At 42.9% G+C, this 19,603-nt stretch overlaps 1 protein-coding gene across 1 annotated transcript; it reads right to left on the reverse strand.

Moving 5' to 3' along the window:
- Window positions 1-3,241: 3,241 nt before the first annotated feature.
- LOC139407701 (protein ABHD8-like) lies at window positions 3,242-9,104 on the reverse strand. Its single transcript, XM_071151551.1, has 5 exons — window positions 8,846-9,104; window positions 4,144-4,930; window positions 3,878-4,048; window positions 3,534-3,750; window positions 3,242-3,458 (listed from the first exon to the last, which is right to left on the reverse strand). The coding sequence occupies exons 2-5, from the start codon at window positions 4,920-4,922 to the stop codon at window positions 3,258-3,260; spliced, it is 1,368 nt and encodes a 455-aa protein (XP_071007652.1). The 5' UTR covers window positions 4,923-4,930; window positions 8,846-9,104; the 3' UTR covers window positions 3,242-3,257.
- Window positions 9,105-19,603: the final 10,499 nt, after the last annotated feature.

Consider the following 19,603-nt stretch of genomic DNA (forward strand, 5'->3'; position numbering starts at 1 on the left):
TACGGTATTTACTGTTATTCAATGCAGTCTTTGTATGAGGACACTTATCAGACACAACACAGGGCTTCTCCTGACATGTTCATCCACCAAGGGATGAACAAAAATAAAAACAAAACATGCAACCATTTCAAAGATTTCACTGAGTTACAGTTCATATCAGGAAATCAGCCAATTGAAATAAATTCATTAGGCTCTAATCTATGGATTTCACATGACTGGGAATACAGAATACAGATAAGGTATGGGGCGTGGATCAGAAAACCAGTCAGTATCTGTTGTGACCACCATTTGCAACGTTCAACACGACACAGCTCCTTCGCATAGAGTTGATCAGGCTGTTGATTGTGGAATGTTGTCCCACTCCTCTTAAATGGATGTGCGAAGTTGATGGATATTGGTGGGAACTGGAAGACATTGTAGATGCACTTTGTGATGTAGCCAGTGACTGAGGTGGTATACTCCTCAATGCCATTGGATAAATCCCGGAACATATTCCAGTCTGTGCTAGCAAAACAGTCCTGTAGCGTAGCATCCAAGTCATCTGACCACTTCAGTATTGAGCGAGTCACTGGTACTTCCTGCTTTAGTTTTTGCTTGTTAGCAGGAATCAGGAGGATAATTTTCAGATTTGTAAAATGGAGGGCGAGGGAGAACTTTGTATACGTCTCTATGTGTGGAGTAAAGGTGATCTATTGTTTTTTTCCCCTCTGGTTGCACATGTGACATGCTGGTAGAAGGTAAAATGGATTTAAGTTTGCCTGCATTAAAGTCCCCGGCCACTAGGAGCACCGCTTCTGGATAAGCATTTTCTTGTTTGCTTATGGCCTTATACAGCTTGAGTGCGGTCTTAGTGCCAGCACCGGTTTGTGGTAGTAAATAGATTGCTATGAAAAATATATGAATAGATGAAAACTCACTTGGTAGATAGTGTGGTCTACGGCTTATCATGAGGTACTCTACCTCAGGCGAGCAATACCTTGAGACTTCCTTAATATTAGACATTGCGCACCAGCTGTTTTTGACAAATAGACACACACCACCACCCTTTGTCTTACTAGATCTAGCGGTTCTGTCGATGCACGGAAAACCCAGCCAACTGTATATTATCCGTGTCATTGTTCAGCCACGACTCGTTGAATCATAAGATATTACAGTTTTTAATGTCCCGTAAGCTCATCCAGTTTATTCTCCAGTGATTGCACATTGGATGTGCAATAGAACGGATGGTAGGAGGCAGGTTACCCACTCGCCGATGAATTGTCACAAGGCTCCCGGATCTGCGCCCCCTGTATCTCCGTCTTTTCTTCATGCGAATAACAAGGATTTGGACCTGGTCCGGGAGAAACAGTATATCTTTCGCTTCAGACTCATTAACGAAAACATCTTCATCCAGTTCGAGGTGAGTCATCGATAAAATGGCATCGATAAAATGCTATTGTTTTCACTGTCTGTCACTTATGCCTGCACATACCATAACCCCACCGCCACCATGTGGCACTCTGTTCACAACGTTGACGTCAGCAAACCACTTGCCCACCTGACGCCATCTGCCCGTTACAGTTGAGACTAGGATTAATCCGTGAAGAGCACACTTCTCCAGCGTGCAAGTAGCCACCGGAGGTGAGCACTTGCTCACTGAAGCCAGTTCTGACGCAGTCCGGTCAAAACCCTGTTGAGGACGACAAGCACGCAGATGAGCTTCCCGAGACGGTTTCTGATAGGTTGTGCACATCCGCTGTCTTGGTGGCTGGTCTCAGACGATCCCGCAGGTGAAGAAGCCGGATGAGGAGGTCCTGTGCTGGCGTAGTTACACTTGGTCTGCGGTTGTGAGGCCGGTTGGGCGTACTGCCAAATTCACTAAAAGGACGTTGGTGGCGACTTATGGTAGACAAACTAACATTCAATTCTCTGAAAACAGCTCTGGTGGACAGTCCTGCAGTCAGCATTCCAATTGCATGCTCAAACGAATTTGTGCACATCATTTGAGAGAAATAAGCTTTTTGTGCATATAGAACATTTCTGGGATCTTTTATTTCAGTTCATGAAACATGGAACCAACACTTTACATTTTTGTTTACATTTTTGTTCATTAGTTACATGACGGAGAGCTTGCTATGTGGTATTGAAGAATTCTCAGATTTTACAAACATTTTTGGTGTACCAATAAACATTTTCATAGCTTATATCACTTTTACCTGAAAAAAGGGTAAACAATCATTGTTCAGCATAGTTTTGTAGAGGAATATGAAGAAACAGCAAGAAAAATAATCCTTCTAAAAAGGGCCCAAAACACACATTGATATCTACCAGTTTGTACTTCCCAGTTAACCAGCAGCCAAAGGAAACATATTTGTTTCCCCATAAAATACACAAGGATACTTTGTAAAACAGTCACACATTGGTATTTCCCCTGTCCCTCAAGTTGTTTCTCTGTAGACAAAGCAAAACATTGTCAATGTCAAGAAATGGCTTGTCATTTGGAATGATTCTGACAGGGAAGTGCGTTTGAATAATGCATTTAAATACATTGGAGTTGGCTCGTTCTCAAAAAGCAGCATTGATTGTCAAACATCATTTCAAATGTCTCAAATTCAACTTGAGTCACAATGTTGTGAAGTTTCAAATATTCAAATGTGAAGAAAGTTGGTTCTGGTGTTGCTTGTCACAAACATTGGCTAACCTTTGGCTTGAGTAGTATAACAAGCGTTCTTCTTGGCTAGTTATTGTCTTGTGTGACTTGACCACTTCCAATACATTCTCTTCCCTATCTGATCCACCCTTGTTTTGACATTTCAACCCATTGTGCAACTAGAGGTGTACCACACGCAACACACAAAACCAATAACATTATCAGGTCCACCTCTACAACTCAGCACCTCTTCAGCCCCACGCCACCCCAAGGCACAGTCAGGGATCAGTCACTCAATCAGAACAGGTCAGAACAATACGACCTACACGGTCAACGTCATTGACGTCCATCTATCCGTCCCTCCTCACCCTCCCTCGCATCCCTCTTGTCCTTCCTCTGATGTAGTGCAGTGGCTCAGACTTAGACCAAATATGGACCCATCTGTCCCTGTGTACTGTGTTCCACCTCCTCAAATCTCAATCTTAAACCAGCCCAGACCAGTTCAAACCGACTCAAACCAGCTCCCTGCACCCGAGGAGACACGCCTAGCACTACCAGCCATGGTAGACAGTACACATCACTGGCTGTGCAAGCTTTGATTGGAGTCAAAGATCCATCCTTCTATGGGCTACTTATTCTTGGCTTGGCTTTCTGAAGTTGCTCCCCCGTTGGATGCATTGGCGGTTTCAGATCGTGGTTTAGATTTAGGAGCGGAGTCTGGCTCCCAGAGGAAGAACTCGTGCAGGAGGGTGTTGACGCTCTCGGGACACTCCATCATCACCATGTGACTGCCCTCATTGATTATCTTCAGGAAGGCCAGCAGCAAGATCTGAGAGGAGGTAGAGAGGTTAGATTAGGTTTAAAGAAAGGGTTAAAGTTGGCGTTTAAAAGGTTTCTCTCTCACCTCTGCCATGCGTTGATCCTCCTCCACGGGCACAAACTTGTCGTACATGCCGTGCACCAGTAGGATGGGCACAGTGATCTCTGCATGGTACACCTCGTCGCCCTCTGGCCAGTACTGGCCACTCATCATGGCACGCAGCACGAAGGAGGACACGTTGAAAGCATTGTTGTCTTTCAACAGCTGCTTCTCCTTTGCACCCTGGTGGGCAAATCCAGCCCTGAGGGAGGCAGAGGAGAGAGTGAGTAGGATATAGGATATCATACTTGAACGTCATAGACGGAAAGATATTTGTACTGAAGTTTGTCTGTATGGGAGGGAAGACGTACACACTCTCCCGCTCTTACTTGAGAAAGCTCCAGGAGAGGCAGGGGGAGAGGCAGTGCAGGACGCAGGTGGGCAGGTTGAAAATGGAACAAAGGCTGGGCTCCAGGGCTGTGGGGCCTCCTCCGTTTATCATCACCACCTTGTGGACCTGGTCCGGGTACTCATGGGCCAGGAATGTACAGAATGACACACTGTACAAAGAGAGAGATGGAGAGAGTCTGGGAGAGCAAAAGGCAGAAAATACAATATGTAGTGTCTATAACTAACACACTTCTGTCTAACTCACCCATAAGAATGTCCGATGAGAATGTTCCTTTTCCGTGCATATCTCTTAAAGATGGCCCTCATGTCCTCGGCCAGGGCATAGAACGTGTATGCCGCCGCGATCTGGGGCGCCGAGCTCGCCCCGTGACCTACCAGATCTGGCACGATGACCTCATAGCCCAGACGGAAGAAGAAGTCCAGCTGACTGCCCCAGATGTCCAGCGAGCCGCCCACACCGTGCACAAAGAACAGTGCCACGTCCGCGTGTGTCCCCTTACACGATGTGATCTTCCTCTCGCTGTCGATCACCACTGTGCGCTTGGGCTTCCGCCGTCGCTTCCGGGGCTGCTGGGTCAGATCTGGAGCTGTTGCTGCTCCCCCTGCCCCAATTCCCCCTGTCCCAACCACTGACCCTGTCTTGTCCACTTTGGTGTCAGAATTGGGAGTTGGATTGGAAGGTGGGTCTGCGAGCTCTACCTCTACTGTACAGTTGGGTTCTGCTTCTCCGTTCGGAGCATGTAACCGCTCCTGTCTCACCGCATCCCCCAGGTTTTCTATCAGTAGCTGTCCGTTACGATACACTGTGATCTTCCTCTTGCAGTGGACGCTTCCCCCTGGCCCGCTGGGCTCTTCCTCCACCTCCCGTTCCGGAATGACATGTCGGACCCTCAGGACGCGACCTGGTTTGACCTCCACAAACTCGTAGCCGTCAGCGGGTTCTGAGGTTTCTATGGGAACCACAACGTTGGCCGACTTCCCCGTCAGGCAGCAGAGGAGGCCGTCCATTAAGGTGGTCAGCATGGCTGCCCCTGGATGTTCACACACATAGACATAAACATGAGTCAATTGTATATGAATAATGAAGGCAATAACAGTGTCTGACAATACATAGTACATAGCCGGCTGTTTCACTATACATATACAAATATAAAGAAACACGCACCCACTCACAGCATCCACACACAAACACATGCTGCCAGGATAATCCCTATTCTAAAGCCGTTAGGGGTAAGGTTAGACTATGTGAACAGAGTCCACTCTTAGAATCCCGGCACAACAGAATAATGAGCGCATAATATATCAGGAATGGGAGAGGAACTCCTTTGACACGTTGGTGACTCGTTGAAACCACCGAAACGTGACCATTTTCCTTCAGACGTGGCTGATAAATAGGCTCTTCTATCAAGCCTCTTCCCCTAGTGAGGCCTTAGAAGTATTAATAGAAAGGGGGGACCGTAATAGCCCATGGCTGAGATAAAGCCGGCTACAGTGTGCCCATGTGTGCCCCCTGTGTCTTCCAGTATTATTACACTTCATAGGACCCAAGGCCTGGGGTGAATATTGTTGAGGCTACAAAGCAAGAACATGTGTGTTTGTTTTGATAAGCAAAGTAAATGACAAACTTTGGATTTTATTGCTGATGCTGTTTTCCCAACTACTGTTTTTTAAAATTTAGAATACTTAAACAATGATTCTGTGATTTTCGGGCTGTTCCAATCTGATTATGAAAAATAGGGTATTTGGGAGTGGGACTGCTCTGAATGAAGCGAAGATGACATGCGTTCACAGATGTTGCCCACACAAACATAAATCGGGCTCAGGACAGCCCTTGTAAAGGGATTGGGGTGTGGCTCTTCTTTAAGATCCCATTTAATTCAAATAAACTATTCTGAGTGGGCAGCATCTTGGCTTTTAACATAGACTTGTTACACTGTTTTCACATATTGACAAACAGCTGACAAAATGTTCCCGACAAAAGAACAAAACAAAATCAGACAAAACCAGATTGTTACAACTACTGACATGTATTCACACTATGTCCTCTCGCTGTGTTCCTAATGTATTATTTCCTGAGCAGCAACTCTTAAGATAAATAACACTTATCAGACTGGCAATAGCAGAGAGAGTGAAGCTGGGTCTGTCTCCTGTGCTATTAGTCTTTGTGCTGCTCTCCTCACCTTTCTTTCCTGGGAAAAGAGGGATGTACACCCCTTTCTTTCTCTCCCTCCAGACACACTGCAATCCGCAATATGTTTGTCTATCTATCCTTTCTAAAAAATATATTTAAAAAATATGTGGTTCTCCATAAACAATTCTTGCAACTTTTGTGTTTGCAATAGAATAGAATAGAAAAGGCCGGATATGTCTTTTCTTTTGTGGTTTGATGTTGGAACCAGACGTTCTTTTTGTACAACTGCAGACTTTTCAACCTCAGCCCCCACTGCTCACTGTGGTTGGATGAGGATTATAGTAACAATGTAGCATATAACTCCACTCCTCTTGTTCTCTCCTTTTCCCCCTCTCTTTTGCTTACTTGCACTTCCTCATCCCACACGGTGTTCTGTGGTGCTGTGTGTTGTGTGATAAGCTGTAGGCCTTGATGTCTGACACATCAGGTTTGATCTATTGAAAAAACGTGTCCCTCGACTACTGTGGCGTGGCCCTCCATTTTCTCTCAGCGTCGATTCTGACAGGGGCATGGCCAGCATGTAAAGACCCTGTCCTGTGTTTTAAAGGTAAACCTCTTATAGGCTACCTAACTTACCATACACTTTACTGTTAATAAGTAGTCCATTTCAGGTGTAATTTTAGGTAGAAAACTGATACACATTGCGTCCCCCTCCATAAATGACTGCCTTTAAACCACACCTACCCCTCCTTTTCATAGCAGTCTCCCTCAGTGCTCATATATATTATTCAATAACCAGGAGTATAGATGCTATAGGTTTAAATTATTCATAATTCCAGTGATTCCTAAAAACAGACTCAGTGTCTCGTCACAACACACTGAATGACAAATCACTGAGTGGGACCTCTTCCCATAAACGCCACAAACTGCAACCGTGGGCTTATTTGTGGTGTGGCACACAACGGTTTTACATCTCTCATATGTGGTCTTGTCTGAAATAATAATAAAGGATTCGAAGGTACTGCCACCCACTTTCTTGGCCAATAACGCTGTTATGATGTTATCGGCATAACACGGCACTGGCTACAAATAGCAGAAGTCCCACACACATTCTTCGCGTGCACACTCATTAAAATCCCCCCGCTGTCTACCCACTGAGGAACAAGAGTGTAACTTTTTGGCAACTACAAACAATTTCAGCAATTGGGTCAAAATCTCTGGTCCATGTGCAAATGTAGTCAATCCTTCACAATTGGCCAGTAATATCTGCAAGGCTAGCAGTAGCAACACACCGCCTTCCTGCCAATGGCGTAGCTAAAACAGTGTTACATAAGCCCAGATCAAAGGGTAGTCAACTCTGCGTAGGGATTGGCGCTTAGAAAAGAGCAGATAGCATCAGATGGATTAAAACACATTATGGCCTGTGCTGACGGTCTCGGGCCTGCTAAGGGTCAACAAACACTAACAATAATCCTCCTTCTTCTAGGTGTGACTACGGGCGTGCTTCTGTTCTGCACGATGCAAAGTGGCATCCTTAATATATCAAGGTCACAGTATTGTGTGATTGTATGCCGTTCTGTCCTTCAGCGGTCATTGCCTGTTCATGTTATGTATTATGTCATATTTTATGTTTTGTGTGGACCCCATACTAACAATGGCTCCAACTTCTGTGGATGAGTGTCAGGACAATTGATTTGTTGGCTCATGGTGAGAGTCATAACCATGAGATGTGCATAGGCTACATGGGATCAATAGATACTTTACAAATGGTGTTGAAATCTGATGCTAAGCGGACTCTAAATTCATGTATACATACATGTTGTATATTCTGTACTAAATCAGAGGCGAGACCAGCCATGAGAAAAGTTTCCGAGGAGTTGATCAAAATCAGAGCCTATTTGGTACTAAAAACACAATAATTTCTAAATGCTGCTGAGAATGTGTTCAATATCCTCCAATGGACTGGTGTCAGCTGGAGGATCCAATCAATATCAGCTACTTTACAAGGCAACACATCACATGACCTATCACTGGGTGACATCTTCAAATCAATACACAGGATAGGTGCTTTGTCTTGAATACAAATAATCAAAACAATTGGTCACAAAACCAATCAAATAGGATATTGGTGTGACATTAAATACAAAAGACATCCTGAGGTAGTCGGGAACATTATTTTCATGACGATGTATTAATAATATATCATCCAAGCTTATTTTGAAACCCTCAACCAGTACAATATAATCTCAGGAATATCATGCAATAGGAGGGCTGTCCAAAGGACAAATCCTATCTGGGCTCTCATGAATCACATGTCAATAATTAGGTCATATCACAACTGAAATGAATCTAATATCATTTATTGTTATTAGTTGGATACAACAATATATATACATTGTTGGCTATCTAATAAATGAGGTAGTTTATTTGCTACTGTTCCGTTTACTATAGGTCCCCTTCCATAGAATGGAAAACAACAAAGCGTGCGCACTGCCTTTTCCTTCTGAATGGATCACTGACGGAACATCTGAGGCAGCAAATATACAGCAAACACCAGAATGTTTTTCACCTTTTGTTCACCAATTTTCAAGATGCATTAGATCAGCCATACCACTTTCCACAGAAGTAATACCACATCCCCATTTTGGTATTTGATTTAGGCTAATTACATTCTGAGAATTTGTTATGCAATTGGTTTAGTGTATCTCCCTACTTTCCCGGTGCGTTCTCTCTTTGCCTTCTGTTGACACGAAATACAATTATAATCATACATCAGGCTTCATTCATATACATTCTCAACAACGAAGAATCATACCTTATTATTGTCGAAGTCCACAGGGGTAAAATTGTTAGATCATACGCGTCTTCCTCGGTATACTGCGTCTTGGAAGCAGGCGCGCTATAATCTGTTGCAGCCAATCCAATAATCTAATCTAATTGGAGTCAGCAGCACTGTTCTCAACCTCAACATTCTTACCCGTTAGTTTACCTGATAAACTACTAAAAATGAAAACCAAGGTGCATTATCAATTCCATTGCATATTGGACGTGCCCGTGGGCGCATTGTGGATGCGCACGCCAGGTGTCTATCTACATGTGCAGGTTTTTAATCCATTGTAAAGCGCACAGTTCACTCTTTTTCCAACTGTTCCCTGGTCCTGTGACTGCCTCTCTGGAACCTGGTCTCAGAGCAAAACGTATTATATTTGACTAAAATCCGGGTCACTCCGTTTAGTATGAAATGTTACTTTACATTGGGTTACATTACATTGGCCCTAGCAATGTAATAGCAGTCGTAAAATATAAAATGAATTGTAGGATGTATAGTATCCTATATCTTGATCACATTTGACCTGTTTAGTATGATACATTACGTTTGACTACTTCAGTGTGATATGCTAAGTTCGACTGCTTTAGTATGATATGCTATGTTAGGTTAGGATTAAGGTTAGGAGTTAGGTTAAAGGGTTAAATTTAAGAGTTAAGGTTAGGGAAAGGGTTAGCTAACATGCTAAGTAGTTGCATTGTAGCGAAACAGTAGTAAGTAGGCAAAAAGTCAATATGGCAAGAACAGCTCAAATAAGCAAAGAGAAACGACAGTCCATCATTACTTTAAGACATGAAGGTCAGTCAATCTGGAAAATTTCAAGTGCAGTAGCATAAACCATCAAACGCTCTGATGGAACAGGCTCTCATGAGGACTGCCACAGGAAAGGAAGAGCCAGAGTTACCTCTGCTGCAAAGGACAAGTTCATTAGAGTTACCAGTTTCAGAAATGGCAGCCCAAATAAATGCTCCACAGAGTTCAAGTAACAGTCACATTTCAACATCAACTGTTCAGAGGAGACTGCGAGAATCAGGCCTTCATGGTAGAATTGCTGCAAAGAAACCACTACTAAAGGACACCAATAATAAGAAGACTTGCTTGGGCCAAGAAACACAAGCAATGGACATTAGGCCGGTGGAAATCTGTCCTGTGGTCTGATGAGTCCAAATTTGAGGTCTTTGGTTCCAACCGCCATGTCCTTGTGAGACGCAGAGTAGGTGAACGGATGATCTCTGCATGTGTGGTTCCCACCATGCAGCATAGAGGTGGTGTGATAGTGGGGGTGGGTGCTTTGCTGGTGACACCGTCTGGGATTTATTTAGAATTCAAGGCACACTTAACCAGCATGGCTACCACAGCATTCTGCAGCAATACATCATCATCCCATCTGGTTTGCGCTTAGTGGGACTATCATTTGTTTTTCAACAGCACAATGGCCCAACACACCTCCAGGCTGTGTAAGGGCTATTTGACCAAGAAGGAGAGTGATGGAGTGCTGCATCAGATGACCTGGCCTCCACAATCACCCGAATTCAACCCAATTGAGATGGATGAGGATGAGTTAGATCGCAGAGTGAAGGAAAAGCAGCCAACAAGTGCTCAGCATATGTGGGAACTCATTCAAGATAGTTGGAAAAGCATTCAAGGTGAAGCTGGTTGAGAGCATGCCAAGAGTGTGCAAAGCTGTCATCAAGGCAAAGGGTGGCTACTCTGAAGAATCTCAAATATAAAATATATTTTGATTTGTTTAAAACTTTTTTGGTTACTACATTATTCCATTTGTGCTATTTCATAGTGTTGATGTCTTCACTATTATTCTACAATGTATAAAATAGTAAAAATAAAGAAAAATCCTTGAATGAGTAGGTGTGTCTAAACTTTTTACTGGTACTGTACGTGTCAAGGTAAGTTCTGATACAAATTTCCTCTGACACAACATCAATGTACATCCAATTCAATGGAAGGAAACATTTAGCACACATACACGCAAGTGAGATCAACTTATTTTGTTTTATCTCTCCTTGGACATTTCCAAGGTGATTCAATAAACATTTCACTTGGTCCAAAGGGGACTGATATTCCGGTAATGGCTGAAACTGGTTTCAATACCATGGATCAATATCAGATTAGGCCATTTCCAGATCTATGTATAAATTGTCCATTGCCCCCCCCCCCCCCCCCCCCCCCCCCCCCCTTACAGTGCCAACATTTGTCAGACACAGAAGCTTGCATGAGTTTAAATTTCTTAGGGGTCATACATTTTAAATGGATTAATAATATATTCATAACAGAATTGGATAGTTAGCACGTTTTTCTAGATATTTTCCCATGTTTCAGGAGAAAGGCGGACACCCAAATCAATCTCCCAGGACAATTCTACACCGTGGTAAACAGAAGATCTGGAATTATTAATGATTTTATAAAGTTGACTAGCTATGTGTCTTTTGGACTTAAAAAGTTAAATAAGTTTGTTTTCAAATTCAGTAGACTTTGGAGGGTAATTTTTTACTGGGTAAATTGAATACATTTCTAAACAATCTCATATTGTTGTCAGAGGGGCTTGGGGTGATTATATTCCAACAAAGCCCATAGTTTTATGTAAATTGAAAGCAATCTTATGATAGGATTCTTTATCCCTTACCAGTATTTCAGATTGTCTCTTCAAGGCTGAGTGGTACAAAGAACATTTGTTCATGTCTAAGACTTCTTGTTCTATGATCTCCCAAGAAGTGGGAGTGAAATCGTTGTGAAAAACCCATTTAAGAGGGTACCTTGCATTAAATGCCAAATAGTATTTCTGAATATCAGGAAGGCCCAGGCCACCTCTATTTCTGTCCATTGATCATTTTGAGCAGCTGACTCAAGGGGGTTTCTCTCTACAGAATAACTTCCTGAATAAAGTATTGAACCTCCAGATAACTTGTCTAAATATTCGGAAATAACTTTTACTTTTTTTTTTTAGAAAGATAAGCTTGAAATGTGCTTGGTGTAGGCTAATTGACTGAACAACAAAATACACATATCTAAGTTTAGCTTTCTTAATTATCCAGAAAATCTATTGTTATTCCTGGGTTGTTTATTGAAGTTAGCTGGCTAACTAGTATACCCCTCTGCTCTGTGAATTAATTAACCCAGCTGTCTCCATGGAGATGGCAGCCTACACATGATACATTGGAAACAGTGTTCACCTCCTAGCAGACACACTACTGATACAGGGGGAATGAAATCTATTCATGGGTAAACAGTTTCTGAAAAGTACAATTTCAGTAAAAGCTAAGTTGTTTCCATTTACACTTGAAAACAGTTGCAATTGTAACTGATAAAGCCAATGAATTCCATTGGTTTCCAAACAAGTCTAACAGGAAAATGCAAACTCCCCAAATCTTCCTCTCTATCCCTATCCTCCTCTAGCTGACAACCACTGCTGATATGGTTTCTATTAGTTTTGTTGCTAAGGAACAGTTACCAAGGGTCCAGGTGCCAGAGAGGTGAGACAAGGCAGACTTCCATACATCAGCGGTGATGGCCTATATTCACAGCTGTGTTTCACATAGGCTTACCACAAAAATAATCATACAGAGCAACAACATAGGTCTCAAATAAAGTTGAGAAATTCGCTGAAATTATCTTGCGAAGATATTCTGTGATTGGCCTATATCAATTTAGTCATACAGCATCAATGCACTAGCGAGAAAGAACTGGTAGGTGAAAGCAAAGTCTGCATTTATGTTATAGATCAATGAGAGGAGACTATCGAGATGCATCATTTCCATCCCTACCTGCCCATTTGTCAACCTATCCCTGGTTTTGGAGTGGGGCTAAAAAATTATAGCCAGGAATGGAGAGCCCTGCTCTGGTCACCCTCACAGGTTGTCACTCTCCTCTTCTCCCTCCTGCCCCAGACTGTAATCTCAGCCAACCACCCACAGTTAATATCATCCAAATTATAATCCTACCTGACTTCAAAAGGAATATGAAGAAATGTAGGATGGGACCTGCAGGACTTTTTGAAACATTCCAAATAAAAAAACTAAATTAGGCTTTTGAAAGATCTAAGGGCAGGTCTGTTTGTAACAACTCTTTCACAGACTCATTCACAAACAGACAACCAACCATTCCACTACAGGAGTATCCCCAGCATCCTTCAGGTTGGGAAAAGCTTCCAGGGTAACCCTTCATTTTACAGCCTGTTAGTAGGTAAATACATGGTAGCAAAAACAAAATATGTACCAACAATTTAGTCTTAAACATAGTTTACTAGGAACCAAGCAAGTAAGTACTACATATTTAGTATAGGTAAGTACAAGTAAGTACCAGTGAGCCTACCAGATTAGCTAAATGCCTTCTATGCTCGCTTCTAGGCAAGCAACACTGAACCATGCATGAGAGCGCCAGTGGTTCCAGATAACTGTGTGATGATGAGGCATCCTATAGGGAGGAGGTCAGAGACCTGGCTGTGTGGTGGCTGGACAACAAACTATCCCTCAACGTCAGCAAGACAAAGGAGCTGATCGCGGACTACAGGAAACGGAAGGATGAGCACGCACCCATCCACATCGCGTTCCTCAAAAAGTTATACAGCTGCACCATTGAGAGCACTGGTTACATCACCGCTTGGTACGGCAACTGCAAGGCACCCGACAGCAAGGCGCTACAGAGGGTGGTGAATACGGCCCAGTCCATCACTGTGTTTGAAAGTAACTCCTATAATTTTTCTTACACAAGCTGTATGTGAAAGTAAATTCGGAGTGAGGTTGGGTTCATGCGCTTTTTTTTTGTTTTACCAATCTACCAATAGGTTCCCTTCTTAGTAAGGCATTGCAAAACCTCCCAGGCCTTTGTGGTTGAATCTGTGTTTTAAATTCACTGCTCGACTGAGGGACCTTACAGATAATTGTATGTGTGGGGTACAGCGATGAGATAGTCATTCAAAAATCATGATAAACACTATTATTGCACAAAGAGTGAGTCCTTGTAACTTATTATGTGTGACTTGTTAAGCAAATTTTACTCCTGCATTTATTTAGGCTTGCCATAACAAAGGGGTTAAATACTTATTGACTCAAGACATTTCAGCTTTTCATTAATAATAATAATTTTAAAAAAGCTTTGACATTATGGGGTATTGTGTGTAGGCCAGTGACACAAAATCTTAATGTAATTCATTTTAAATTCAGGCTCTAGCACCAAAAAAAATTGGATAAAGTCTAGAGGTGTGAAAACTTTCTGAATGCACTGTATGTACATACAGTTCCTTGCAAAAGTGTTTTTCCTATTTTGTTGCATTACAACCTGTAATTTAAATTGATATTTATTTGGATTCCATGTAATGGACATGCATAAAATATTCCAAATTGGTGAAGTGAAATGAAAAAAAAAAAATTGTAAAAAATTATATACAGTGCCTTGCGAAAGTATTCGGCCCCCTTGAACTTTGCGACCTTTTGCCACATTTCAGGCTTCAAACATAAATATATAAAACTGTATTTTTTTGTGAAGAATCATCAACAAGTGGGACACAATCATGAAGTGGAACGACATTTATTGGATATTTCAAACTTTTTTAACAAATCAAAAACTGAAAAATTGGGCGTGCAAAATTATTCAGCCCCTTTTACTTTCAGTGCAGCAAACTCTCTCCAGAAGTTCAGTGAGGATCTCTGAATGATCCAATGTTGACCTAAATGACTAATGATGATAAATACAATCCACCTGTGTGTAATCAAGTCTCCGTATAAATGCACCTGCACTGTGATAGTCTCAGAGGTCCGTTAAAAGCGCAGAGAGCATCATGAAGAACAAGGAACACACCAGGCAGGTCCAAGATACTGTTGTGAAGAAGTTTAAAGCCGGATTTGGATACAAAAAGATTTCCCAAGCTTTAAACATCCCAAGGAGCACTGTGCAAGCGATAATATTGAAATGGAAGGAGTATCAGACCACTGCAAATCTACCAAGGCCTGGCCGTCCCTCTAAACTTTCAGCTCATACAAGGAGAAGACTGATCAGAGATGCAGCCAAGAGGCCCATGATCACTCTGGATGAACTGCAGAGATCTACAGCTGAGGTGGGAGACTCTGTCCATAGGACAACAATCAGTCGTATATTGCACAAATCTGGCCTTTATGGAAGAGTGGCAAGAAGAAAGCCATTTCTTAAAGATATCCATAAAAAGTGTTGTTTAAAGTTTGCCACAAGCCACCTGGGAGACACACCAAACATGTGGAAGAAGGTACTCTGGTCAGATGAAACCAAAATTGAACTTTTTGGCAACAATGCAAAACGTTATGTTTGGCGTAAAAGCAACACCCTGAACACACAATCCCCACTCTCAAACATGGTGGTGGCAGCATCATGGTATATATATATGAGTTATAAAAAAAAATATCAGAAACTTTGAACATCCCATGGAGCAACATTAAATCCATTATTAATAAATGGAAAGAATATGGCACTTACGGACCAGGCAAGGAGGGCATTAATCAGAGAGCTGCAAAGCTCCACAGCGGAGATTGGAGTATCTGTCCATAGGACCACTTTAAGCCGCACACTCCACAGAGCTGGGCTTTACAGAAGAGTGGCCAGAAAAAAAAGCCATTGCTTATAGAAAAAAATAAGCAAACACGTTTGATGTTCGCGGGAGAGTCCCCAAGCATATGTGGGAGAGTTTTGGTATAAAAATGTGGAAAAAGTCAAGGAGTGTGAATACTTTCTAAAGGCACTGTCAATCCGACCTGTCAGCCCCGTTTCGCTTAAAGATAACAAAATATTAGATAATGTGTCCCACCCATAGCCTTCTAAAGATGACCTCCTCTCTTCTGTCTCTTCCTGCCGTTCTCCCCGACTTTCCTCTGTACTTGGAATACATGTCTATCATTTGTGTCTACCATTTGTGTCTCTGTTCCACTGCTCCTGCCATCTCTACCACTACTTCCCATATCAGTCGCTTAGACTCAGCCTTGCTCATTGGCACCTCCACATCCATCTCTCTGAATAGGCTAGTGGCAAGAACCCCAACATTTTGAGATAAGCCTACCGAAGTATAACAAAACAAAAACATGTTTTCCATATTTCTAATGTCTCCCATATATGAAATGGATGGTTGTATACAAATATTTTACTGCAAAGTGGTTAAATTGATAAATATTGCGTTAAACCCCCTTAACTCCTGAGTGGCACAGCGGTCTAAGGCACTACATCTCAGTACTAGAGGTGTCATTACAGACACCCTGATTCGAATCCAGGCTGTATCACATCCGGCCGTGATTGGGAGTCCCATAGGGCGGCGCACAATTGGTCCGGGTTTGGCCGGTGTAGGCCGTCATTGTAAATAAGAATTTGTTCTTAACTGACTTGCCTAGTTAAATAAAGGTTAAATCAAATAAATAACAAACAAACTGCAGAAAAATGACTGGCTGGATTGGGGAAGGGCCACAAACTCATGTAACCCAATATTTCAAGCTTTTTTGAATACAAGTAGTCAGGCGTCTACCCCACAAACACAAACAGAATTAGGATATATTATTATATTATGAGTTCCCCAAGATGGCGTAGCAGTAGGACGTGTGTATTTGTCTTTGTCTTATCCTGTGTAAATAGCCAGTATTTTTTGTATATATCTTAATCTCACTTTCTATCTACAAACTAAATATACTTTCCTGCAACCCGCCTCACCCAATGCGGTACGGATCTGCTATTTTTATTCCTTATAACTGGAACTTCCATCATGAGCTCGCCAGCTAACTAGTCTTTGTTAGCCAAGGTCTTCACCTTTTTCTCTGTCAACAAGCCAGCCTTAACTCGGACAACACCTGCCAGTCTGCACAGCGCAAAATCAACCCAGAGCATATCGGATTGCTTCTCTCTACCATATCACCGGATTCCTGCCGATCTGGATCAATACACCAGATCATTGCAGCTAGCTAGCTGCAAACGATTGACTACTGTTAGCTAACGCCTCTGTCCCAAAGCAAGCACCAGCTAGCCTTGATCTAGCCTCAAACTATATACCAGCTAATTCTAGGTACAATACCTAATTTGCCAATTGGCCTGGACCCTTTATTGTCAACACGGAACCCCACCGATCCATCACGACTGGACTGCCAACGTGATCGCCCGATGTGGTCTCAACAGGCTATTCTGTTACGATGTCGCTGAAGAACCCGCTACTAGCCCCGGACCGCTAGCTTTTCTGAACGCTGTGTCCCCTGCTCGCCTAGCGTAGTAGTGACTACCGATTGGCACCCTGACTCACCTATTGCTGCTCTTTTGACCCTATGATCACTCGGCTACACAGCTGATGCCCCCTGGACTGTTTCAATAACACAGTACCTCATTTTGTTTACCTGTCAGCCCCAGTCTCGAACTCCGGTCCTGTTTGTACCTAACTGACTCGCTCTGCCCATTCATCACCATTTACCCGATGTTGTCTTAGCTCTCCTGATCAACACCTGTGATTGCTTTTTGCCTCTCTCTAATGTCAATATGCCTTGTCTACTGCTGTCTTCAGCCCCTCAGTCCCGCTCAGTCCTCAGTCCCGTTCAAAATACCTTAGATAGCTCTTTTGTCCCACCCACACACATGCGGAGACCTCACCTGGCTTAACTTGTCCCTACAGAGATGAAACCTCTCTCATCGTCACTTAACACCTAGGTTTACCTCCACTGTACTCCCATCCTACCATACCATTGTCTGTACATTATTGCCTGAATCTATTCTACCACGCCCAGAAATCTGCTCCTTTTATTCTCTGTCCCCAACACACTAGATGACCAGTTCTTATAGCCTTTAGCCGTACCCTTATCCTACTCCTCCTCTGTTCCTCTGGTGATGTAGAGGTTAACCCAGGCCCTGTAGCCCCCAACATTACACCTATTCCCCAGGCGCTATCATTTGTTGACTTCTGTAACCGTAAAAGCCTTGGTTTCATGCATGTTAACATCAGAACCCTCCTCCCTAAGTTGATTTTATTCACTGCTTTAGCACACTCCGCCAACTCTGATGTCCTAGCTGTGTCTGAATCCTGGATTAGGAAAAATTCTGAAATTTACATCCCCAACTACAACATTTTCTGGCAAGATAGAACTGCCAAAGGGGGTGGAGTTGTAATCTGTTGCAGAGATAGCCTGCAGAGTTCTGTCATGCTATCCAGGTCTGTGCCCAAACAGTTTGAGCTTCTACTTTAAAAAAATAGAATAAGTCAAGAAGTATGAATACTCTCTGAAGGCACTGTAGTTCCTCACTGTCTCTGGCCCACACTCACATACAGTTGGTGGTGGTAACGCACCATTAATGTTGGATGCTAAACGGCAATAAATCCAATCGCAGGAGAATGCTAAAGAGGTCTGTGACGCTCGCCGCTTTGTGCGATGCAGATCTGCAGGAGAGAGTGGGAAATGGAAATGTTCTTTTAAGTTTTGATGTAGAGTCTTTACCATAAGATTAAGGTAAGAAGTGTAAGTTATCCCGTGAAAACACTAAAGTGTTTTAGGTGTCAAGTTTATGGGCATGTTGCAGCAGTATGTAGGAGGGAGAGTCCTAGATGCGTGAAGTGTGCAGGAGGGCATGAGACAAAAGAATGTGTAGTTTCAGTGGAGAAAGTTGTGTGTTAGTTGTGGGGTTGCCCATGGGGCTGGAGCTCAGAGGTGTCCGGTGAGAGAAAGGCAGGTTGAGGTTGCTAGGGTCAGATTAGTACAGAAAGTGTTGTATGCTGAAGCAGTGAAGAGAGTGGTAGAGGAAGATGGGTACAGGGTGAGGGACCCTGAGATAATTCCTGTGAGTAGGCAAAGACTAACAGAGTGATGGGAAAAATATTTGCATCAGTAATGTAGGTTTCTTGGCATTCATAGCTATGGTTGTCAATTGCACTGCAGAAATGGATCAAAAGTCACAGAAATAAAAGGTTGTGGTGGCAGCAGCAGAAATACACTTGTGATTGCGAGGTTTTACTGCAGAACAGTTCAGGGGGTGTTGAGTGGTAGTGTTCTGTCCTCCCAGACTGTTGGGCTGGAGTAGGATTAGATAGGGTAAATAATGGAGTGGTGTTTTTTGTTTTTAGAGAGAGATGGCTAATAGTTGGCATGGTAATTTGTCTTTTTCCCAATTTTATAGTACTGTACCACAATTGAATGTCAGTAGGCCGTGAATGGCGTCACACCCCAGTACATTAGGGTGCGGTGTCTGCACCTTAAATTGAATGCGATCCGCAAACACAATCTCAAGATTTTCTCCAACTGCTAACATCAGTGGAATCTGAAGACGATTGCTGGGACGAGGGTTGACCGGAGTTCCGATATCAATCGTTGATAAACAATCAAACCTTTCTCTGCGGTTCAGAACGGCTGTGCTGTGACTGGGGCAGAGATGGTATGAGATAGTGATAGAGAAGAAAGTCAAACAAGTATGGAACAAAGCGGTACAAGGGGGATTAGGAAAGAGAAAAGGAAAGCGGGAGAGAAAGGGAGTAGGGTTGTTAAGGGGAGCGAGAGGTTTAAGGAGGCAGAAAAATATGTTTTAGGAAAGCAACAGTTTCCAACGCCAGTGGCAGTTTCCAACGCTAGAGGCAGAAAGCGCAGAGGAAGTGCGAGATAAGTTGCGAGGGGAGCATAAAGTGATTCTGAAGTTTAGGGAGGAAGGGAGAGTTGGGGTGATGAGTCTGATAAGGTTGACGGCTGTGATAAAATAGTTGATTGGGGAAGTTATCAATGCTAAAGAGATGGGAGCTTGTTGGTTCTGTAAGGACATGGT

The sequence above is a fragment of the Oncorhynchus clarkii genome, chromosome 4, assembly GCF_045791955.1.
Source record: "Oncorhynchus clarkii lewisi isolate Uvic-CL-2024 chromosome 4, UVic_Ocla_1.0, whole genome shotgun sequence".
Lineage (NCBI taxonomy): Eukaryota > Metazoa > Chordata > Actinopteri > Salmoniformes > Salmonidae > Oncorhynchus > Oncorhynchus clarkii.